Source organism: Plasmodium inui (genome assembly GCF_000524495.1).
Source record: "Plasmodium inui San Antonio 1 unplaced genomic scaffold supercont1.24, whole genome shotgun sequence".
NCBI classification, from domain to species: Eukaryota; Apicomplexa; class Aconoidasida; order Haemosporida; family Plasmodiidae; genus Plasmodium; species Plasmodium inui.
This window is the reverse complement of record NW_008481858.1, coordinates 103,388-127,277: the sequence shown is the minus strand read 5'-3', so window position 1 is coordinate 127,277 and position 23,890 is coordinate 103,388. Positions and strand designations below refer to the sequence as shown.

General features: G+C 46.6%; 3 protein-coding genes across 3 annotated transcripts; 2 read left to right on the top strand and 1 right to left on the bottom strand.

The window, feature by feature from the left end:
- Positions 1-122: 122 nt before the first annotated feature.
- On the top strand, positions 123-1,268 carry C922_04508 (hypothetical protein; the record flags this gene model as incomplete). The annotated part of the gene is made up of 1 exon (XM_008820091.1): positions 123-1,268. One exon carries the CDS (start codon positions 123-125, stop codon positions 1,266-1,268), a length of 1,146 nt encoding a protein of 381 aa, XP_008818313.1.
- A 1,357-nt stretch (positions 1,269-2,625) lies between these two features.
- C922_04507 (hypothetical protein) lies at positions 2,626-15,912 on the bottom strand (the record flags this gene model as incomplete). Its single annotated transcript, XM_008820090.1, has 4 exons — positions 2,626-9,268; positions 9,389-9,540; positions 9,705-14,581; positions 14,703-15,912. 4 exons carry the CDS (start codon positions 15,910-15,912, stop codon positions 2,626-2,628), a joined length of 12,882 nt encoding a protein of 4,293 aa, XP_008818312.1.
- Positions 15,913-22,337: 6,425 nt separating this feature from the next.
- Positions 22,338-23,826, top strand: C922_04506 (tubulin alpha chain; the record flags this gene model as incomplete). Its single annotated transcript, XM_008820089.1, has 2 exons — positions 22,338-22,526; positions 22,657-23,826. The coding sequence occupies 2 exons, from the start codon at positions 22,338-22,340 to the stop codon at positions 23,824-23,826; spliced, it is 1,359 nt and encodes a 452-aa protein (XP_008818311.1).
- Between the last annotated feature and the right edge of the window lie 64 nt (positions 23,827-23,890).

Sequence of the window (23,890 nt, the reverse complement as noted above, 5' to 3'; positions counted from 1 at the left end):
GGTGGAACGTCGGAGCTTCCCTGTGTTGAGTTGACGCGCCCACCCCCACCCCGACAAGAATGCACACGGACAGGTGAAGCTCGCAAGTAGGCATCACCCACATTTAAGAAAACGAAAATAAAATGCGTACCTCCGCCCCTCTGGTGTTGCTCCTGCTGTTTCTGCTAGTTGTGCTCCTGGGCATAGATGAGGTGTCGTCAAATAGCAAAGCGGGAAATAATAACAGGAATGCAAAGAGCGGGAAGGGGGGAGGCGCAAGTAAGCAGGGCAAAAATGAAGCGAGCGGAAGTGCTGGTACGAGTGGAAAGGGCAGCCAGAAAGGGAAGAAGAAAGATCCGAGGGGAGGTGCCACTCCCAAAGGACAAACGAAACCACCCGAACAGGGAAAACAAAAAAACAAAAAAGGACAAGACAGCCATTTTGATGAATTCATAAAGGACATGAGAGACAACCAAGATGAAGACAATTTTATGGATGAATTGAATAACTTTGAAAAGAATTTTCACGATGAAGATTTAGAGAATAACAAACATATGTTTGACAACTATGGCAAGGGAGGAGCAGATAATGGAGAGTTCAAAAGAAATGACAAGCTGAATAGTGGAAATGACGGCGGAATGAAACCTGATGCCAACGATTACCAATATTTCGATAACGATGATAATGCTGAGGGAGATGAGGACTTGACAAACATATGGAATAAAAATATGCAGAATTTTGAACCATCTACTTTGTTAACATTTGAAATTCAAGGAAATTCAGAGGAATATCTTTTTGAGGAAATAAGCGATTTGAACACTTATTTTCGAGGAGTGTTTTACTCCAACAATGAATCTGATGATAATAAAATTCTGCTTTTTATCACCGATCCGGATGGAGAAATAATTTACAAGAAAGAAGCAAATGAAGGCATTTTTTACTTTTACACACAGAAAATTGGAGTGTATACAATCACCTTGAGAAATAGGAAGTGGATGGGAAAAAAACTCACAACGGTTGCCCTTGGGTTGGGAGAAAGCCCCTCGTTAAGATCGGAACATATAAAAGACTTCACCAATTATATCGACAAAATTGTTGCTGAAACGAAGAGGTTAAAGAACGAATTGAAGTATTTATCTTCCAAACATATAGCACATATTGAGAAAATGAAAAAAATCACCAACAAGGCCTTTCTCTACTGCTTCATCAAATTGTTTGTCCTCATCTTTTTGTCCTTCTTCACCATTTACTACATCAAGAATTTGGTCTCCAACAAGCGCGTCCTGTGAGGGAGCCCCACTCCGCTCCGTCGAGGTGCCCAGAGAAGGGAGAGCTCGCAATGTTTGCAAAAGTTATGAACGGTTAGGCGATTTCGGCGAAATAGTTAACAAGAATTATGAACAGACGGATCATTTCCGCGAAACCTGTGGGTGAACCGCCAACAGACCGGAAGCACCCCCACTGGGGTAGCAAAGAAGCGGAAAAAAAAAGTAGCGAAGAGGGCAGGTGAACAAATGTGAAGTTATTTGTAAAGTATTTTTTTTTAAGTGATAAACGTTTCCCTCATTGGAGTTGTTTAAGGGAAACATGAGCCGAATGAAATTAGGCGCATGTTGGTGTACATGCAGTTATGGGTGTGTATACGTATCTGTGGTGTTTCCCCCACATGTGAATGTCGCATTTTTGCAACTCCTTTTTTTTTTCAATTTTGAAGCACCGAACTTTAAATAGCCATTTGGCATTTTTTTAAAATCTTTTCTAACGGTACGAAGGGGTGAAGGCAAAATTCACGGCTAGCCGAGAAGAATGGACGAGGGGGAGGAATTAGCTTTCCGATTGGGGATTCCCCCCACGGACCCCCCGTTGGTCGTTTTTGCCAACATGTTCGGTTTTCTGTTGCGAGAATTTTGAGTGACCCTAATTTGTGCGAAGCTTACTGGGGCACATCAATGGGAACTTTTTGCTCCCCTATTGGGATTCTACGACAAGGTGGTGTACCTCGGTATCTCTGAGTTTACATGCGTCTGAATGTGCGGAAGGGCTATATTTATTTTATTTTCTTCCTTTTGGCTTCCTGGATCGGAGGACTTGGGGGGGGTAAAAACCATGTGTGTGGTTCTGTTCGTGTGCCTCTCATAAGCATACGCTTGCGGTTGGTAAGTTATACATTAGCCCCTTAGCCAGTTAGCACGTGAGCGCATTTTTTTTTAATCCTTTTTGCGCATTTCTTTGTAATCGTGCTTGCCTCCTCCGAGGTGAGTAAAAACAAGGGGAACAAAAAAAAAGACGTGGGTTGCTTCTAACGAGGAGAAAATAAAGACAACAAAATAATACCACACGATGGAAAGAAGAAAGAACAGCTTAACAAAAAAGAAAAAAAAATAAACTTAAAAAAAAAAAAAAACACAAGATGTGTTTACTCATTAATTACAACGACGATGTGGGATGTCTGCCTTGTAAAAACGGGATAGGTGAGCGTGGTTAATTTTTTTTTTTTTCCGGTGGGGGTCTTACATAAGCTGCGTTTTCTTGGCACTACGTCTTTGCAAAGGAGGAAGGAAGGTAGGAATGGCAGCCTAAGACAAGTGTTCTTAGTTGGGCGTGCGTATGTTTTTGCTGCATTGGAGGCAGTCCCCCCCTGCGCTTCTACTGCTCCAGCTGCGGAGAGACACACTTCCCATGTATCAACTGACGGAGAAACTGGGTGATACTCTCCGCAACATCGGTGTCCACATGGGAAAGGGTAAAGTGGCTCGTTTTGACATTAAAGGTTCCCTTGGTTTGACAGAAGTAACACACACTCACAGGTTGCTGCAAGGGGGGATTGGCATTGTTAGAAATGTGCTTGGCCTTCCTGTGATAAAAGGGACTGTTTTTCGTAATCCGGATTAGTTCTTTGTATCTCATTATTTCGCTTCTTGGGATGATTCGTACGCAGTATATGTCGTCATTGGTCAGTGGTGTCTCCTTCTGTTCCTTTGTTTGGCAGTTGCTCTGTTCCGTTCCGTCGAACGGTACTGTGCTTCCCGACAGGGGTTGTCCCTCTTTGCGCAGCATGGAAATCTTCCTCATCTGACTTTCCTTCAGGTGAGCCCTTTCGCAAATGGTGCCTGTCACTTCCTCGTTGAGGTTTCTTCGACGTAGGTACACTGTCTTTATGTTCACACGCGTTACGAAGTTGCACGGGTTGATGAGGAATATGTCATCTGGTTTGGGCGGCTCCTCTGGGTTCAGCGACTCGCACGGTTCACTTGTTTGACCCGGCTGACCTGCCTTCCCCCGGACCATCCGATCCCTGACCCCCCCGTTCTGTTCCACCAGAAGGCCAAGGTAGTCATTTCTCGAGTTGTAAATAAAATTACTGCACTTTGCTTTCAGTTTCTCCTTTTTGTAATCCCAGCATTTCATGGTCCTCTTCGCCTGGTCCTCAAGGTAATGGTTGGTCTCTTCGGGTAGCTGATTCGTTTTTCCTTTGGGCTCGTTCGTAGCGGCTTCCTGGCGTTTGATCTCCCCCCCGGGGGAAGCAACATCCTTTTGAACGTTCTCATTATCAGCGCAGGGGAAGTGACTTAACGTAGAGTCCCTCATGCAGAAGGGCTCATCCTCGTCCAAGGAGTTATCCTCTAGCAGCATTTGATCCAAGTCAGACGTATCGCTGGAGGTGCAAATTCGTTTTTCGAGATTTCCATTCGCGTTTGTGTCACTGTTTGGGTGAATTTTTCTATCATCTTGGTTTTTTTTTTTTTTTTTCTTTTTTTTCCTGTGCTCCGTTTTAATTGCCTTGTTTGAAATGAAGAGGACATCCAGAGCCTTGGCGTGGATGACTGTCCTGATGTCTCTCCTGCAGAGAAAGCTTTCGTCCCAAAATTTATTCCGATCGATGCAAATTTTGACGAATTTAACGAACACTAGTTTTCCCTCTATCAGGACAAGGGCGAATTGGTTCTCTGCATCTGTGGGGTCGTCCAAAATGCGTCCTCTGTCGTTGTGATGTTTTGCGTCCATGCTTTTTTGGCTATGCGTTTCGGCATCGGTTGGAAGTGCGTCCATTTTGCGACAATCTTCGGTGCTTTCTCCTCTTGGGGTTGCAAATGGTCCTCCTCGTTGTTCCCTTTCTCCATCATTGGGAAGATTCCCCTTGGAAGGTACCTCCTCCTTACTGTTTCTGCACACCCGAGAAGTTTCCAGCTGAGGACGGAAGGGAAGGACATATATTTCTCCTTCTATCCGTTCGAACAGTGCATGGATGCAACATTTTAGATTTTGCAAAATGCACTTCAGGATGATTTTCCAAATGGGGTCCAGGTTGTTTGTTTTCTCCATCTTTTCATCGCTGTGGATTTTCTTTCCCCCTTGAGGTGACTGTTTCTTAAAGAGATCCAATTGGTCATATTTGTCGATGACGATTGGCTGCTCCGTCTCGCTGAGCAATGGGAAGGTTGCATGTGGCAAGGCGACCTTCCCCCCCCTTTGAAGACTTGATTTGTCTGTATCTGCCAGTTCGTCTCTTGATTTTATCTTGATGGTGAGCCACTGCTTCTTTTGCAATACCTCGTAGTTTCTGATGATCCTCGTTTGTGCGTCGTAGGGGGGGTTTGGCATATCTGTTCCTTGGTGGTCCCTATTAGTGGTGGTTTGCGGCTCATATTGGGTGGCTTCTAGCCCATTTTGGGTGCCTTCCGGCCCATTTGATTTTTCTTCTCCACCCCCATTGAAATGCTTCTTAAAACAGATGAACAGATGCAAATGGTGCAGGTAATAGTTAATAAAAAAGCTAGCTCGCTTCAGCTCATAGAGATATATCAACCACGTGGCGCTGCTGACCCTTCCTGCCAAGTCGATATTCTGTTCGTATTTCTTTTCGAATGTCCGCATGGTTTTCTTCGTTTGAATGAAAGTCCGTGCGGTTGTTCCCCCTCCCACGCGATTACCCAATTTGTTATTTTTTTCCTCTTTTGCCAATCCATTATTTGTGAGGTGTCTGCTATGGTTGAACTTGAAGCCGCTTGCATTCTGCTCATTCGATGTGACGCTGCATCGGTGTTGACTCATATAAGTATCCATTTCGTTGGAGCATATGTGGAGGGCCCTTTGATGAATCCTAAAATTTCTGTCTATGCTAGGAGGCAATATCCTGTCGCCGGGGGAGAATGAGCTCGCCAGGGGGACCCCAGTGAAGTAACTTCCGGACGTAGTTACAGCGGGGTTGCGCATATCGAGATGGAGAAGACTTCCCCAGGCAATGTTGGAGCGGCTGGCGGAGAAATGAGTAACTCGTTCGACGTTGGGACGAAGTGAATCCACCATGGTTGCCGTTACTTCCTCGTCATTCATATGATGCTCTCTTCTTCTCGTTGGGGGATTTTCGCTCATGGAGGGGCGATCTCCTTTGCGCATTGGGCCCTGAGGAGATGCCTTAAACCCGTTTGATATATACCCTCCACATGCTTCTACCATTCCTGTGTTATAATTTCGATGAGGTGAGTAGAGCTGACTAGGCTGTTTAGCATCCTCATATGAGTCCCTCCTGGGGGGCGCCCCACCTGCGATGTTGCATTGAGAGTCTAACTGGGGTGCTCTCGGAAGAAGCAACAGGTTCTTCTTATCCTCTTCCTCTGCTACGTCAACTTCAGTTTCTATGTCTGTATTTATCGCATGGTTGGCCCTTCCACCAGGAGGAGGGGTCCTCTTCTCACCGTTTAAAAAATAGCCCTCAGGAGTATGCGATTTGTGTAGGTTGATCCAGTGGATATCGTTGCCCCGTCGGATGTCGCTTCGTATGCCGCTTCCCATAATGCTGCTACTACTGCTGGTCGAGATGGAGCACCCGCTGGCGACCCTTTCGCCGATTTTAATTTCCTTCCCTGGGTTGGTTGCATCACACGTGTTCACAGTATCTCCAACCAAAGGACCTTTCACTTCCTTCGAGGGGGGATGATCCGAATATGGCTGGCTACCACACTTCACTCGATCTGCGCTCACGGAATGAGCACCTCCATTCACTACACTCTCATGTTTACGTGAGCGTTTCTCTGAGTGTATCCCTCTGTCTATTTTATAAAATGCCGTTACATCGCCGAGCATTGAGAAGAAGGACTCACTTGTGATTTTATTTTTTTTCTCCACCTGCTTTTCCACATTTGTATCCTCTTCGCCTTGATCCTTCCAGGGGATTTGGTGTACCTCCCTGGCATTGCAGAAAGTCATTGCAGTGGAGCTTCCACTCTTAGGACACTCATCAGGGGTTAGACTTTTTGTTTTTTCTTTGGACCATCTTGAACACGTGATGTCGTCCCTCGGGTAGCAGTCTGTCCCAAAGTTCTCTCTATACATGTGGCTGGCTTCTGTCATTTTCGTAAGACGGGTCTGGGTTTGCTCTTCGGGTGTGACAGCGTCCCTGTCGGTGGGCCTACCGGCGTCCGCAGGTGTAGCAGCGGTTGCATAGCCGTTCGCATGGAAGTCTGTATGGCCGTTTGTATGGCCGTTTGTATGGCCGTCTGTATGGCCGTTTGTATGGCCCCTCGCATAGCCGTTCGTATGCCCCTTCGCAGCGCCCTCCACATGGCCGCTCGCGCGGCAAATGTACCTTTCGTAGTTAAAGCTATAAATGGGGTCGTAGAGAGTAAGGAGCTCGTCCCAAACCCCCCCGTGGCACACAGACGACAGCAATCTTTTGTTGATTTCGTCTGTATTCTTCAGGTGACATTTTTCCTCATCGATGATGTTTATCGTTTTGGTTAGCTTCTTTCTGGAGTTCAGTTCGTTGAAAAGAATCATGAGGGAGTAAAACAGAGGGGCGAGAGCCATCAGATGGCTCTCGCTGACTGCGCTGTGGCTCTCCTCAGGCTGGTCTTCCCTCCCAATGAGGCTATTTCTGAAGTCTTTTCTTCGTCCACTTTTCGGATTCATCACACATTTTGCGGGGCCTTTATTTTTTCCCTCCTCATTGGGTGCGACTCCCATGGGGGGCTCGAACTGGGACAGGATTTTACCATTACGGTGCATTATCTTTAGGATGTTTCTCTTCCGCTTCTGCTGGTGTGTGTGTGGGTTCTTACCCCTTGTCGATTGTGTAAGGGAGGAATCGAAACAATTGGGGCGACAGCAGCTGGAGAGCCGCTGGGAGCAGTGCATTGGAAGCGCCGATACGCGCTCGGGTTCCCCTACACCATCGCTTCCCCCTACATCGCTTTCCCAATCTTGTTTACACGATTCTGCGTAATGATGGCAGCACGAGTTGACGCTTGATTCTTCGTACTCGTTTTGAGAGAATATCTTCTCTACTAAGTGGCACGACATGCTGGAGAAATCGGCCGCGGTTTGGCCCGCTTGGCATGTCTGTCCTGTTTGGTCCTTTTCGCCCGTTTGATCTTTGCAGACGCCTTCGTTTTTGTTTTCATCCTTTTCGGCCTCCTTTTGGGTTTCCCTTTCGATCTCCTTTTCGATGCCTTCTTCAATCTCGTCCTCCTCCTTTTTGTCATCCCTCTCCATGGGTTTCTCACAAAGCGCACTGTTGACCCCCCCATTGGGGATTGGCGACCTTCCTGACGAAATCGACGTGCCGATGTGCATCTCATCCACTTTGCATTTGGCTTCACCACTGGGGAGGGTATCTCCTTTTTCACGATCGTCTATGGCACTTTGGGGTTCGTGTCCAGCTGAGTCGATAGAGAGTCCTCTGTGCAGATGCCCCTCACTGCTACGGCGGTAATGAAGTGTCTTATTTGGATCGTTCGATTTGGGGGTTTTTTCCCCCCTGTGATATCTCCCCCCGTGGTGTGGAAGCGAGCTGCTACGTAGTTCACCCGTCTGAGCGAAGTAACCAGGTGAAGTCGTCACATCGTTCAATCGTTTCTTGTGTTTTACATCGGCTGGCGATTTGCCCTCAGTTTTTTTCTCTCCACTGATATATCTCTCTTCTTTTGTGTTTTCCTTATTTGGAGCATTCGATTGATTGCCTCGTTGTGATTCTTCTCTGTGCGTGGAGTTCTCCAACGTTTTCGTGTCTGTATTAATGGGAGGGTTGCCATGGGGGGCTGCCTCTTCACCCAGAATATCTCTGCCTCCCCGTTTTGTAAGAGGTGACCTCTTCGTGTTTTCTCTGCAACTTCCGGGGCTCCACTCGATGGGTTTTTTCTGCATAATACGGGTTGGCTCCCCCTCAGGGTAGTAACCACCGTTTAGGTGTTGACTTTTTTCTCCGTCGACAGAACAGAGAGGGTCACCTGATGGGCCTGTTCTTTTGAGGTGGTGTGTATCTGTTCCCTTCGATGGAACTGTCGACATGTGAGCAACACACGGGAGGATTGCACCCGCTTCATCCGTAGCAGTGGTAACTGCGCATGTAGCAATGGAGGTTTCTCCTTCTTTCCCGTTTCTCTGGCAATTTTTCATCCCCCTCTGATCCTTTTCTTGGTCATTCTCCCTCAAGGGGTATTTCTCGCCAGATTTATAAAATGAACTGCTCTCTATTGGAAGCCTGCAATAACAAACGGAGAGCATCATCCAGAGGATGGTGGGCAGTCCCCCCTGTTTCATCGATGGTAGGGTCCTAACTTTGAGAAGGAGCTTCAGTATCCTCATGACATTTTTTAAGTTAGGGAAACATTTTAAAATACTTAAAAAAAATTCAGTGTGCTTCAATGAGTTGTCTGTATTAACAGAGACATCACAGACGATGTCATTTTTTCTCAGTGTTAGGATAGGGACTCTGGCCGAATCGACCAATTGTAGCTGTACGTTGTCGAAGAAGGCACATTCGGATGGGTGTAGGGGGGTGGTATCTGTGCTGTTCCGTTTGTTAGGGACGTCCAAATGGCACTCATCTGTTGTCACGTTGATTGTTGAGTTGGTTGCGGGGTTGTCGTTGGCATCCTTGCCGTTTGGATTCTCCTCCTGTTCGTTTTGTTTCTCCACTGCTTCATGATGCTTTTCTTTTTCCCTTTCCTCTCTCTCCCGCCTTGTCTTCATCTCCACGATGTAGTCGTAAATATTGCGCAGGATATACTTGGGGTCGTAGCGATTGGCCTGAATGACGATATCGAGGTCGCTTGTTTTTGAGTCCACCCCGTAGGCACTAGAACCAACGGTATATATTTTGATGTCACACCTGAACAAGTGCTTTATTAGCTTAGACAAAAGAGAGAAGATCCTTCGCTTCGTTCGTTTGATATCTTTGGACGGTTTTACCTTTCTGAGCAGGTCGATTAGTAGTTCTTCTGTTTTTCGCAACAGGAGGGAGAAATCCGTTTGGAGGGGAGCGGTTGGTGTGTTGTTCTGCTCATCATATCTGTGAAGTACGGTAGGGGGCAGTACTCCCATTGGGGGGGAAGGACCCACTTTAACGGCGCTGTTCCTCCGAATTGTACAATGGAGGAGGGGCGGCAGATGTATCCTTCGTTTTTCATACAGGTTTAGAGATAAAATTCTTCTGTCGTTTGGGAGGATAAGGTGACTCCTTCTCGCGAAGACCTTATCGTAGTGACTTAGAGTGACGCATCTTTGGCTTCTCTGCTTTTGGGCGGCATCATTACATTGAAGAAGTGCGCTATTTTTAGAGGCCTGCCCAGTATGCGCCATGGCCCCCTTTTGAGCGGCCTCCCCATTTGATGTCACCTGTTCTCCATTTTTTCGCCTCTTCTTTTTTTTTTTTTTTTTTTCTTTTTCCTCCTATTATCATTCATCCGCTTCTCGTTTAGCGGAACGTATGAATAGGATTCGTGCACGTCATGATTAGGATACTCATGGGGGTAGGCTTCGTCGTTGTGTATGCCCTGCATGGCAGTGGTCTCCCCCTTGTCATGCTGCTTCGCATTCCTTCCCTTTACTTTGGAGAAAAAACAAGACGCTGCACCCATCGTGGATGCTTCTACCGAGTAGTCCTCCTCCTCATCATTTTTTTCCACTGAGACGTTTCCATGGCTGCATTTTTTAAGTTCGTTGTATTTCCTTACCATTTCGTTATAGTCGTTTGTCTTATCTTCATTCTTCTGATTCGGAAATGCTAACTTGTTTTTCTTCTTCTCTTTCTGGAGTCTCACTGGTGGAGCTCCCCCCTTGTCGATGACTTCGTACCCATTCGATAGGTCCTCTTGGGTAGGCACTCTTGAGTCATCACCAGATGGGAAGTTTTTCGACTCAGTTTGATTTACCATGTGGCTATCCGGATATTTGACATCCCTTTTAGTTTCCTCTTCCATTTTGTGCCCACTTGGACGTTGTCGCTCCGGGATCTTTTCTTCTTCTACTATGCTTCCATTGGGCAGAGTGCCCCTGTTTTTTCTTTTCTCCTTCGAGGTGTTGTTGTTCCCCGGTTTCGTGGCTTCCCCAGTTTCACTTGGGCATCCTGACGGGGTGGGGTTGGCACTTTGGGAGATGTGCGGCTCGTCCAGAGGGGGGAGAAGTCCTTCATGGGGGTAGCTTACGTTAGCATTTCCTTCTTGTGAGTACCCCACGTGTGCATCTCTTCCCTGCTGATACGTCGTATGCTGACTTGGTCGATAGTTCTCACCGAGGATGTCCCCCTTGGCGAAGTTCCCCTCCTTGGTAAGATTCGCAAAATGCGGGGCGCTTCTAACGGGGTGGAAATCTCGTAGAAGGATTCCCATGGGGGGAATGACGTCATAGGGGATATGGTAGAAGGCGTGGGATGGGTTGCCATACGAGCCAGCAAATGTGTTCACAAGACGGCTGTACTCAAGGGGACACATGGCATTAAATCTGTTAATGTCGTTCGAAAAATAGACACTTGTGTCTGCACTGTACATGCCGCTTTGTCTGTACTGCTCATCGTTGAGATATTTTTTCTTCTTTCTTAGGTGAAATTTGGCGTAGACGTCCCACTTGTACGCAGGGGGAAATGTCATTTTTTCCCGGTTCAGTTGGATGGTCTGATGGGAAGCGGTTGGGTCTGGGTACAGGGGGGCGGTGTTTGATCCTTGTGGGTTTGACATCATGGGCCTGCTGCCTGGTGGGTAGTTATCCCCCACGGGGAAGTTATTTCCTACGTTCGCGTTGCTCCCGCCGAGGTGACCGCTCCAGCCGATGCTATGCTGCGCACCTCTTTCGGTGGTTCCAATCGGGGGCAGACCGATTTTGTTAAAAGGAACAACCAGGGGATTATTGTAAGGGGCACCATCCCATAGGGTTTTCACTCCAAGGTTATACCCTCCTAGGTAACTCAGATGCCTGCATGCGAACGGGTCATGTTTAACGTGGCGATATGTCCCTTTCGCGTCCTCATACGGATCTCCTTTCCTGTGCACATAATGGTAGTCACTGTGAGGGGGTCCAATTTTATTAAATGCTCTGTTGCTACTTCGGATCGAAGTACAAATGCTGTAATGGAGGTCGTCATTATGAGAAATAGTGCTGTTTTTTCTCCTTGGATCGTCACACACATTGGGGGCATACCTCCCTACTTCATCTGGCGCGGCAGGAGGAGATGCCTCTACAGGGAGCACATCCTCATTGCTCATTCCCCTGACGCTTCTACCTACATCAGGGTAATTATTCCAATGGGCTGCACCACTCGGAAAGGTCTTCACTCCGTAATGGCTTCCATACGAGGGGGGGTTGCTGTTGGGGGGCATAGGAAGCTGCTGAGGGGGGTGACACATCTGCTGAAGTAGCCGACGCGGTTTATTCCTACGTACGTCGTTTTGTCTTCTTGAGAGGAAGCTTCCTTGTCCGTCTATGAGCTCGGTCATGCGGCCCACTCGGTTTCCATTGCCAAAGTTGTGGGAACCTCCCATCCAGCTCACGCCGTTCATTCGGCCAACTTCGTTCATTCGGCCAACTTCGCTCATTCGGCTGATTGCACTCATTCCGCCGATTCCACCGAAGCCCCCCTCGCTGATCATATAATTGGCGTATCCACGTTTAAAATCGCTAAAGTAGGGTTCCCTGTTGAATGGGGCACCTTCATTTTCGCTTCTCCATAGGTCTTCCACGTAGAGGGTGCTGACCCCAGAGGGGTAGTTCCATTTTAAGTGTCTCGGTGGGAACCCCTTTCTGCGTGTTCGCAGAGGGAGCGCCCTGTTGGTGTGTCCTAGGCGATCCTCATGGCTTAGGAGATCTGCGTGGCTTAGGCGATTCCCTTGCCTCATTGGGTTCATTCGATTGACGTAGTTTACGTAGTTCATGTAGTTCACGTAGTTGGCGTAGTCCCTCGAGGCGAAGCTGCTGACGTCGTCGCTGAGCACGTCTGCGGAGTAGTCCCCCTCCTCATGGCTGTCCCGGTTATGGCGGTTATGGCGGCTATCGTTGTTTGGGCTTGCGCTGTACTGGCTTCCGCTTCGTTGGCTGCTTCGATTGTCTCCTCCGTTCACACTTCTGTCTACTTGTTCGTGTACACTCCTCCCATCAAAATGGCCATCACGAGGAGGCACATTAACAGAAGAGGAGTCCACCCCAGTGACGTTACTCTTCTTTTCCTGAGCCGATACATTTGGGGAAATAACATTATCTTCGCTGGTGAATCTATCCTGTTTTGTTTGATTCACGCTTGATAAATTTCGGGGGGTGCAGAACCCATGGCTCACAGGAAGTGGGTTCAGGGTTATGTTGGAAGAAGTGCTAACTGATGTGCAGATGATGGGCTGCATGGCGGCTGAGTCGTTTACATGAATTTGCCGGGGTTGTGTATGATCCTTCTTTCGCTGTCCCCCCTTGGGTGTCCCTTTCCTTGGGGGCAAGGGGGGGGCACGCGAATGGTTGGAGTGCTGTTGGTTAGAGGGCGGTTGCTTCACACTGGGCTGGTTGCCACCCACTTGGCTGATACCAAATGGGGTATTTCCCGATTGGCTTCGGTCTACCTCCTGGACGCTCGCATTAGACGCCACTGCCTGTGGAGTTGAGTGCAAGTCTACTGCTTCTTCCCCTTCCCGCGTAGCAGATTTTTTTGAGCCTCTTTTGGATGCCTTTTTGGGGTTACTTTTTTCGTCAAAGGCATGTTCAACTTGGGGGGTTCCACGCCTTATGGGAGATGACTCCTTTTCCTTGTCTTCAAGCGGGTAGAGTGTTGTCTCCTCGGGGGACTCACCTATTTTATTCTGTTCATTTGAGTTGAGGAGCTGGTCGGTGGATTCAAGCCGCCACTCCTTTGTGTCCACCTCTTCAGTACAATTTTTTTTTTTTTTTTTTTTTTTTTTTTTTTTTTTTTTTTTAGTCCCACTTGCATTGGTGAGGTTCTCAGTGTTGGGCAATTCGTCACAACTCTGTGGTGATAGTTTGTCTAGATGATCTTCCGTTTGATATTTCTTTTTCGTATTGACAGTTTCTTCCGATTTAGCTACATTCGACGTGAGTGATATAGGACGCACATTGGGGAGAGCCTTGGCGTGTGATGTAGATTCGCTTGTGTGATAATCTCGCGAGTTGGAGGGACAATCCGACTGGTTTGTTTCATCCCTGCTCAGTTGGGATGCCTCCGGTTGATTACTTTCAAGGTTACTCAGGTTTTTACCCTTATTTATGCTTTCACATCTAGTGATGCTTTCACCTTTGGCGTTATCTGCACCATTCGACGGGGGGAAACGCTTGCTCTTCCTTCTCTTTTTTTTACTTCCCCTTTTGTTCTCATTCTTCTGTTCTGCTTCTCTTCCTTCGTTCGTCTCTACGTCCATGTTTGAAGCAGCCAAACTGCTGAATTGGGCGTGCCCTATGGAATCATTCCTGGGTTTAGAAGCTGTACCATTTTGATCTCGCCCCTTTTGGCTAGCTACATGCAACAGGGCAGAAGTGGGTTGTCCCCCCCCATGGGAACCAATAGTTTCCCTCTCCTGATAAGTCATCCTATTCCTCTTCTCTTTCTTTTTCGAAATGTGTTTATAATTTAGCTGTGAAGGTGACGTACTAGATGTGGACGGCTCGCTCGCTCCGTCATTTATAGAGACGTGAGGCTGACCCCCTCGATTTGACATCGAACTGAGTGTGACATTATCCAAATGGGCACTCTCCAGATGTTTGTCTCCATTTGGGTGATGATAACTGGTTTCTGATTGATTATCCAGATTACCCACCTCTTGGCATTTATTCAGATGGGAATGTTTTTTTCCTCCTTTCTGTCTCCGTTTATTTTTCTTGTCACCCCCTGCAACTGCTTCAGTAGTCATAGTTGTTCCTGGAGTGGACACCAAAATGTCATCCTTTCCATCGAATGAGATGTATTCCTTTTCGCACGAGGGGTGCATCTTGTGAGAGGAATTTTTCCTGATACTGCTGATTGTGTTTATCGAGGGTAGGGTTACTAGAGTCGCTGCTTCCCCTTCACCACGTCCACTTACCAGGGCAGTCTTTTTCGTATCCATCGCAATGTCGCTTCCGTTTGTGACATCTGCTGGGAAGATACTCTGAGGAGTTTCGAACTGTTGGGGGGGGTTGACGCCCCGTTCGCTTCGATTTTGCATCCTTTGGCCGTTCGTCAAGGTTGTGCTGTATTTACTACCATCCTTTTGGGACTTCTCCCCCCGGTTAACTTGCACGTGGAGACTGGTGGAAGAGTTTTCTTCCGCTCCGTTCGCACCCTGATCAGCCGTCTCGCTATCCACCTCGCTGCCACCACTTTCCTTCTTTTTCCTCTTCTTCTTCTTCTTGAGGAAATCTTTTATATCATTTAGAATCGGTCAGATGCATCTGCTGTTCTAGTCTCTTTTGCTTTATTTTGGCTAGCTGGGAGAGCACCCTGGAGTGCGCTTTTGGGGTTGCATCCTCTTCACAAATACTGTTGACGCTGATTTGGTCGGGGGGTTGCGAGTCCTCTCCACTTCGGCGATCAGAGGTGTGGTACGCCATGTGAAGATTGGTACGGGTTCTACATAAAGCAGTTGTATCTTTTCCCTTATGGGAGTTGCGAAGGGCTTGATGCATCGCACTGGATGGATTGTCTTTGCTGCTTGCATCTTCTTCATTGTGCAGAGACAGGTGTTTCGGGTGGAGAGCATAGGTGATGAGGGATGTGGGGCTTCCCTTCTGTGCATACCTCGATAAAGGGGTGACGGAAAAGGTGGGTTCTACCGCGTCCCTCTCCTTTTGCTTCTTATTTTGTGACATTCCTTTCCTTAACTCAAGACTGTTAAACTTGTTGAAGCAGTTTATATTGTACAGAATTTTGTTCACTTGGTTCACTTTTTTTTTGTAAATGATGAGCTTCCTTCTGTGTTCCTCGTTCGAGTCCACTCGGCGGGGGTGGTGACAGCGGTCGGGGGGGCTGCTACCATGTTCGTTGTCGTCACCCGCACGGTTGCTATCATCACGGTTGCTATCATCACCGTAGCTACTCTCATCGCCTTCACACTGGACAGGGTGTTTCACACACCCCCTGCTGATCGCACACGAAACAGGCGTCCCTTTCGCGGGTTCGTCCCTTTGCGCGTCTACTTCTGATGCGGGGGGTCGCGACTTTCCTCCTTTCCTCTTCTGCTTCTTTTCCAGCTTGGCCGCTTCCTCCGTGCACCGGAACACATCATCTCTGTCATCATGGACGTAGCCTTGTACCTGTTGTGGTGCCGTGGTGTGGGTCGCCACATCGGTTGTTCTCTTTGCTAGCTTATTATGCTTCTTCCAATCGGTGCGATCTGTGCGCTCCTTTTGGTTCATCCCACTTGGGGTGCAATTCGTCACCGCTTCGTCGACCGGATAACCTTCCGTCGTGTGTGCATCTTTCTCTTGGTGGGTGGAGGCACCTGAGGAATCTCTCCTAGTGCCTCTTCTCAGCACACACTTGAGGACGCGTCGGTGGTTGTGCGTGTGTGCCTTCTGTGGCGGTTCGCATGGACACTTTTGGGAGGATTTCCCACTGGGGAGACGGCTTGAGTGACGACTCCGATTGGTACAAAAACTTCCGGTGTCACTACCGCTATCCCTCCTCGCGGCGGAGCGTAGGTCCCTCTCTACGCTGTCCATTATTAAATCAAAATCTGTGTTCTCTTTCATACGAGTGCTTAAAAGTCTGGGGATTAAAAAAAGGGGTTTGTATCAAGGAAGGTTTCGACTGTACCATTCATTTTTTTTTTTTTCTTTCTTTTCCTTCTCCAAGGGATCACCGACTGATCTCTGTGCAGAACTTCCCCTTCGAGGTCAGTTGGTTCTCCCCGTTTCGTTTTTTTTATCTTTATATGGTTATCTGTTTTTTTATTTTTTTATTTTTTCATTTTTCACTTTCCATTTCTTATTTTGTATTTTTAACCATTCCCCTTTTGGCTTCATGCGGTGTAAAATTGATGGGGTCCTTTGGCAGGGGGTTAAAGTAGAAGTGTTTGATGTGATTTTGTCATTTGGAAGGGGGGAGAGATTGCCTTGGGATGAATATTGTTGGAAGTCATGACTTGTGCAGCGTGGCCTTCACACGCGCGCCTGTCAGTTGTGTTCTTCCGGCGACTGGGCAGGGCGCTTTCTTGCGGGAGAGCCAGCCGGTTGGCTTAGCGGGAATTGTGGAGTCGAGTGGAAAACCTGGTTGCGTGCGTCTTGCGCGATTCCGCTGTTGCTTTTTCCGTTTCTCCCTTCCCCGTTGCTTCTTTCCCCCCGCATGTGAAGCTGCTTTCGCCTTTTCTTCCTCCCCCGAAGTGGAATGTACTTAACCGTTTCAAAAAATGAAAAATGGGCCTTTCCAGTTGGGGGCCTGAGACGTTGAGTAATACGATTTTTATGCCTCTTCAGTTTTTTTTATTTTATCTTATTTTTTTTTTTTTTTTTTTTTTTTTTTGCAACTTGTTCCCGTTCTTTGGTTAACTTTAAATTCGTTGTTTGCGTCGATTTCAATTTCGTCGCAGCGACCCAGCGTTGCAGTCACCGTGAGTCGGATGACGTCGCCCCGCACCACCTTTTTTTACGCTTCACGGCTTCTGTGTGCGTAGCCCTTGCGCATCTCTCTCACCCGTACTTTCTTTTTTTTTCACACCCGACTTGGTTGCCTTAATGTACACGTTATTTTTATGTTAGGGTTTTTTTCCCTCTTTTTTGGTATCATCTGTTAAGGGGTGATCGTCAAAAAGAGGTTTCCTTTCCTTCGGGGAAAGCTTCGACGGTGAGTTTCTTTTTTTTTTTAAAAGAAGAGGCCTATCTTCGGTGGCTTTATGTGCGCTCTTCGGGGTGAAAGAAGCGCGTACAGGATCATACACAGGGTTACGAAGTGATACGAGGGATACACAGGGATGATGCGTAGTGATACGTACAAACAGGTACCGTTGGCGTCTAGAAACTACACAACAGTGTTAATTCGTCGGGGAAGGAGCATGCCGTTGCTGTTTGTGGAGGCTGGGAGAAGGGGTAAAAAAGAATGAGGGATGGAGTGGCCAGCCAAAAAAGGAGATGCATGAGGAGATAACTCCTCGATGGGGTAAGGATACCAGTTAGATGGGTGAGAAAAGTTCATTCCCACCTAAGTACACGGCTGGGTTGGGGGTGCCGTTGTCTAATCTACGGATGACTGATAAATTGGCTGTTGCTATAAGTGATTTGTTCCACTAATGGGGTCCCCCACAAGTGGCACACAATCTCCGAAAAGGTGACTTGAACCCCGTCGAGAAGACAGCTTTACTGGGAGCTGAATTTTTGGTCAAGGGAAGATGTCCTTCAAAAATGAGGGTACCATCAACGGGTAGAGTTGTTCCACTTTGTGATCGATCCCTGGCTCAGTTTCAGTCAACCAGGAGGTACATCCAAAATGGGACGTGGAAAAATGCTTCGAGTGAGTGACAGAATGGTTTAGAGGAGAGGGGCCAACGATGGTTTACTTCACTTTTCGCGCCATGCGAGAAGAGGACGATACCATGTCAGGTTCCTATGGTGAAAAGGTAATCCGAAGGGGGGGGGATACACCTCCCAAGGTGACCATCGAGTATGTATTTCACACAGGCGCTCTCTGCCCATACGAGTTGCCCCCACTTCGGATTTCTCAATTGGTGAAAGGGCACAGAAGACTATGTCTAAAGGTACAACTGGGGCATACATTTCTGTACATAAAAACACGCGGAAAGAAAAAAGGAAAAAATTATGCCGATGAAATGGAAAAAAGGTAAAAAGTGTATCCATAAGGAACAGCACGCATCAATGCGTTTATCCAGTTTGGGGAAATCATCTTTATTTATACTCTTTTAAAAGGAAGTGGTTTAGTGTGCACTTGCCCATTAAAAGAAAAAAAAAAAAACCCCGAAGCATTTACCCACCGATGGAACTGAGCCAGCAGTAGAGAAAGAAAAAAAGAAATTACGTATAGAAATCTGCGGAGTGGCAGAAATGGCCTTAAATTTGCAAATAAAGCGGCGTGTATCCGTTCATAGAGGTGTAGAGGCATCTACCCGACTGGCCTGAGAATGGATAGTTGTCCATCGCGCCTTACTTCAAATTTTTATAACCTTAAAATCGGAATGTCCACACAATGGACGGGGATAGGGGGAGGGTCCCTTCCTCAATGCTACTTTCACCCCCATCTGATCGACTGGTATAATTTCACCGGGGGTGTCCGGAAAGGAAGCGAAACAATAATGAGCTGAACGAATGTTGAAGGGTGAGCAAAAAATAAAAATGTAGCATAGGATGCCAACATAACACAACGGAGGAAACGAAATGGAGTAAAGTTAAGGCTAGCAGGTGGAGCAAAACACAGGGATGAGATGTTTTTCCCTGGGGGTGGCAGAACGAATAAGGGTAACACACGCAGGAGAAAAATGTGTGCCCACCCCCAAGGCCAAGCTTCATAAAAAATGTCACATCTTTTTTTAGAGGAAAAAGAAAACTTCTTTTAACCCTTCCCCCGTTTGTGTCCGTAACTGGTGTCTAATGGGATGCGCCTCTCATCAGAATTAACAAGCAGGATGAAACCCCTCCACTGTTGATAATATACTCAAAATAGTGAACGGATGTAGGGATACATATGTAAAATGTAAAAGTGTAATGGGTTACACAGTTCATCCTCTTTGTTCACTCTGCTTTTGTTTGGAGGTGCCTACCAGAGAGGGAGATAAATGACCAGTAAGATTTCCCCTCAAAAGGGTTGAGAATTGAAAGTAGGCCGAAAATAGGGAAAACTCTCTTATTCCATTCGAATTTTGCCCTTGTGATTTTGTCGATGCTGGGAAACGCGAATAAAATGGGTCTTTTAAAATGCCCATGTCAGGGCGATGCATAGTACAGTAGTGCGCTTTTCCGTGCGGGTGCCTTCATATTGGGGAAGAAGTGACACACAGCCGCCTTACAATGAAGTGCACCATCCCTATGGGGTAAATACCCACTTGGTAGACTCTCATGGTTATCTTTTTTTTTTTCTTCTTTTTCTTATTTTTACTCTGATCGGTAAGGTAATTTTAGAGAATTACTTAAACGTTCATAAAAATGTTCGTTGTTTTACGCAACTGAGGTGATGGATAGGAGGGGAATAATTTGAAATGGGGCAGACGATAAAGTATGGGAGTTAGTCATTTGAAAGGGTGAATCAGACACTTCGTTTTGGAAATAGTTTTTTTAACAATTGGGACGTTTTTTTCCTCTTTTTTGCTAACGATTGGTCTGTTTCTTCCTCCGAACGTTAAAGAATAGAGAAGGAAAAAAAAAGAAAAATAAGTGGACCACGTGAAACAGTACAGGCGAGTAAAGATAATTTGCGCCATTTGGCAATGAACTCCAGTGTGGAAGCGATAAGAATAACTTAGCTAGAAGTGGGCTACCTCCAAATGATACACAGAGGAGGGAAAAAAGGGAAAGTTACACAAGTTGGTGTTGTAGAAACGGCGTACACCTTATGTGTGCGTTTGAAATGGTCGCCTCTTTTTTTCTTTTTATGCGCGGGGTGGGTATCCTCTCAGAATCGGCAGTGTACATTTTTATGTTTCTTCTCTGGCTCACATTTGGATGAGAAGCTAAGAAGGGGGAGGGGAACAGGGCTGCCCCTGGACAGGTCAGCCAATTTCCCGTTCAAAAAAGAAAGGAAAAAAAAAACATACAATAAATTTGCACTGCTTTAATGGGGCGTATACGTCAGATTTTCTTTGCCTTTGAGAAGAGCTGCACTAGTGCATTGTCACTTCAGCCCAATCCATTGCATATTTGCAGAAGAGACGAAGTGAGAAATGGGAAAGTTGGTACGCACTTCCCATATTATGTACTGGGGGAAGGGGGGGGGTGGAACTTTTCTTTAAAAATTGTTATCCAAATGGGGAAGTGGACATGCTGAGGTAAATAAAATGTAGCGATTAAGCCAAAAAAAAATGGAACAAATTCCATAGCACATGGAAAATATGTGTCCCCGTTGTGATTTCCCATTTGGCTATTCCTACATCCAGTGAGTAGCTAACTTTCTTCATTTGGGTCCCCCCGAAATGGGGAAGCAAAGTTGGAGGACATGCCCGTTTTATTGTAACCTTACTATTCTATCACTTATCATTTATCATAGATCATTTATCACTCATCATTTTTGTGTTTTTTTTTTCTTTCCTTTGTAACGTCCCGCCGTTGCGGGTGCATCGCGTCCGCGTACTTATGTATAGGAATTCATTTTTTGGCATTCACCCCCCCTTTTTCTCGCTTCATCGTATTTTTTTTAAGAACGATAAAATTATCGATGAGTGCACAAATGAGAAGATAAAATTGGAAAAGGGAAAGGATCTGCCTCAGAGAGCTATCGTAATTAAGAAAGAAAAAAAAAAAAAAAAAAAAACGTAGCTTCCATTTCTACGGATGGGAAAAAAGTGTCTTCACTTGTATCACCCTTAAGTGTGTAGAGAGAGAAAAAAAAAATCCCTCTTTGACGTTGTACTTAGCTCTATATCTTTGTCTCTAGGGACCTCGGTAGGCAAGCAAATTAGCACTCTGGCGACACGGAAGAGAGGATAAAAAAAAAAAAAAAAAAAAAAAAAAAAAAAAAAAAAAAAGACCGTTACCTATGCACTTAGATGCGGTAGTGCCTGAGCCTTCTTTCTCCATCACTCTAGTTATCCATTTGAATGTCGTTCCTTTCGCCGACCTGTTTTTTGTTTTTTTTTTCTTCTACCATCTCATTTGGCTAATGCATGCTATCGGGTCGCGCGGGTGGCTTTACCTATAACTAAATAAATGAGTAGATAAATAAAAAAATATATATATATGCATATATATAGTGTGTGCGTTTAGGTGGGTGCGACATTTTTTATATATAAGTTCGTCCTTCAATGAGTGGTGAAGCTTAGGAGGTCGCCTGTGGCTACCTCCCAAAGTGCACATCTGTCTTTGCGTGATCCGATAGTGATACGCAGCTATGTCATTTGGACTTAGAGGAAATGAAGAACGTCTAGAGTTCGCTGTAGGGATCGTTTTTTTCCCACGAGGGAATTTTTTTTTTTTTTCACAAACAGCCATCAAGATGCATCATATGTTTGCCTGTATATATGTGCGCGTAAAGCATATGTGTACTTTTTTTTTTTTTTTATTTATGATTTTTTTTTCTTTCCAAGCTTTTGCTTCTGCTTTTGTTTTTCTTCTTTTTATCCTCATGGCATTAAACATTTTCTAATTAGGTGTATTTCTTCATTTCTTCCCTTCATCATTTCTTCCCATCCTCACTTCTTCCCTTCTTCACTTCTCCATTTCGTCACTTCACATTTAGAAGAAGAAAAGAAGAAACAAAATAAACTACTTGCATGCAATATAGAGAATCCCTTTGGGTAATTAAATACTGGCCACAGAGAGTTCAATCGCGTTTTCACCATTTCCTGCTTGCGCTGATTCGTTATTCCCTCCACAGCTTGTTAAGAGGTACAAAGGAGTGTTCAGTTGAGTCTGCAGTTGAGTCTTCAGTGAAACTTGCAGTGCAGTTCGATGCGCATTTCCCGTTTTAGTTTTCGCGTCAGTGTGTTTGGAGTGGCGGGCCCCAGGCGGGAACACACACTTCGCAGGGCCGCCGGGCCGATGGGGGTTGGGCGACCTTCACGCCATTGTATTTTGTGAGAGAACCCGTTTGTGCGAGTTCCTTTGTCCCCAGTGCTTCTGCGCGTGGGCTCACTGGTCCGTGTAGCCTTGCCGGACTCACGTGGGGGTGTAGAAGGGGGCGTGCCCCCTCTAGGGTGTTCACCCTAATGGAAGCCTTCCTCCATTTCCTTCACCGCACACCATCCTGATGTGCTACCCGTTTCATTTTCCATCCCCCCCATGCAGTTAACAGATTCTAAAAATGAGAGAAGTCATTAGCATTCACGTAGGTCAGGCTGGTATTCAGATTGGAAATGCCTGCTGGTAATGGAATGACAAAGAAAAAAAAAAAAAGAAAAAAAATACCATTCGTGATGGTTGCCGCGTCCTTCCCGATGAGCGGTTGCCTGATCGAGTGGCGGCCTCCTACACAACATTGCGCAGCGTCGCCCGTCTACTCATGTACACGCGCGTAAGAATACATGCTTCCGCACGCTTACGCGCTCTTACACACGGACGTAAATACTGCCGTGGCGGGACACCACTATAGGGAGCTTTTCTGCTTGGAGCATGGAATTCAGCCCGATGGCCAAATGCCCAGCGACCAGGTCGTCGCCGGGGGAGACGATGCGTTTAACACTTTCTTCTCGGAGACTGGCGCGGGCAAGCACGTAAGTGGAGGGAACTGTTTGCGGGGAGCAGCTTCGCGAGAGTGAAAAAGGCTTATACCTCCTCGCGTGTCCTTTTTACCGCTTTTCTGCGTCTCCATCTGCCACTCCTTCGCATCCCCCCCTTTGCCAGGTACCAAGATGTGTGTTCGTGGACTTAGAACCCACGGTGGTAGACGAAGTGCGAACGGGCACCTACCGTCAGCTGTTTCACCCAGAACAGTTAATATCAGGCAAGGAAGATGCAGCAAACAATTTCGCAAGAGGGCACTACACCATAGGGAAGGAGATTGTAGACATCTGTCTGGACCGAGTGCGCAAGTTGGCCGATAACTGCACAGGGCTGCAGGGTTTTCTGATGTTTAATGCAGTGGGTGGAGGAACAGGAAGTGGTCTGGGATGTCTTCTATTGGAAAGGCTAGCCATAGATTACGGAAAGAAATCGAAGTTAAATTTCTGTTCTTGGCCCTCTCCCCAAGTGTCCACAGCTGTAGTGGAGCCATACAACTCGGTTTTATCTACTCACTCTCTACTAGAACACACAGATGTAGCGATCATGTTAGATAATGAAGCTATATACGATATATGCAAGAAGAATCTTGACATAGAGAGGCCGACCTATACAAACCTAAACAGACTAATAGCCCAGGTCATTTCGTCCTTAACGGCTTCTCTACGATTTGATGGTGCCCTCAATGTGGACGTTACGGAGTTTCAGACAAACTTAGTGCCCTACCCACGTATCCACTTTATGTTATCGTCCTACGCCCCCATCATTAGTGCAGAGAAGGCATACCACGAGCAGCTCTCTGTGTCTGAAATTACTAACTCTGCATTCGAGCCTGCTTCTATGATGGCGAAGTGTGACCCTCGTCATGGAAAATACATGGCATGCTGCTTAATGTACAGAGGGGACGTCGTTCCAAAGGATGTGAACGCTGCCGTCGCGACCATTAAAACAAAGAGGTCCATTCAGTTTGTTGACTGGTGCCCAACAGGATTCAAGTGTGGTATTAACTACCAGCCACCTACTGTTGTCCCTGGGGGAGATTTAGCCAAAGTGATGAGAGCTGTCTGCATGATAAGTAACTCCACCGCTATTGCTGAAGTGTTCTCTAGAATGGACCAGAAATTTGACCTCATGTATGCCAAGAGAGCGTTTGTCCACTGGTATGTTGGAGAAGGTATGGAGGAGGGAGAGTTTAGTGAAGCCAGGGAGGACTTAGCCGCCTTGGAAAAAGACTACGAAGAGGTCGGCATCGAGACCAACGAAGGTGAAGGGGAAGATGAAGGCTACGAATGAGCTGTGCACTTCAAGTGTTTAGAAGCATGAGCAGAGGGGTGGCTCAAAAAAGAGAAAAAAAAAA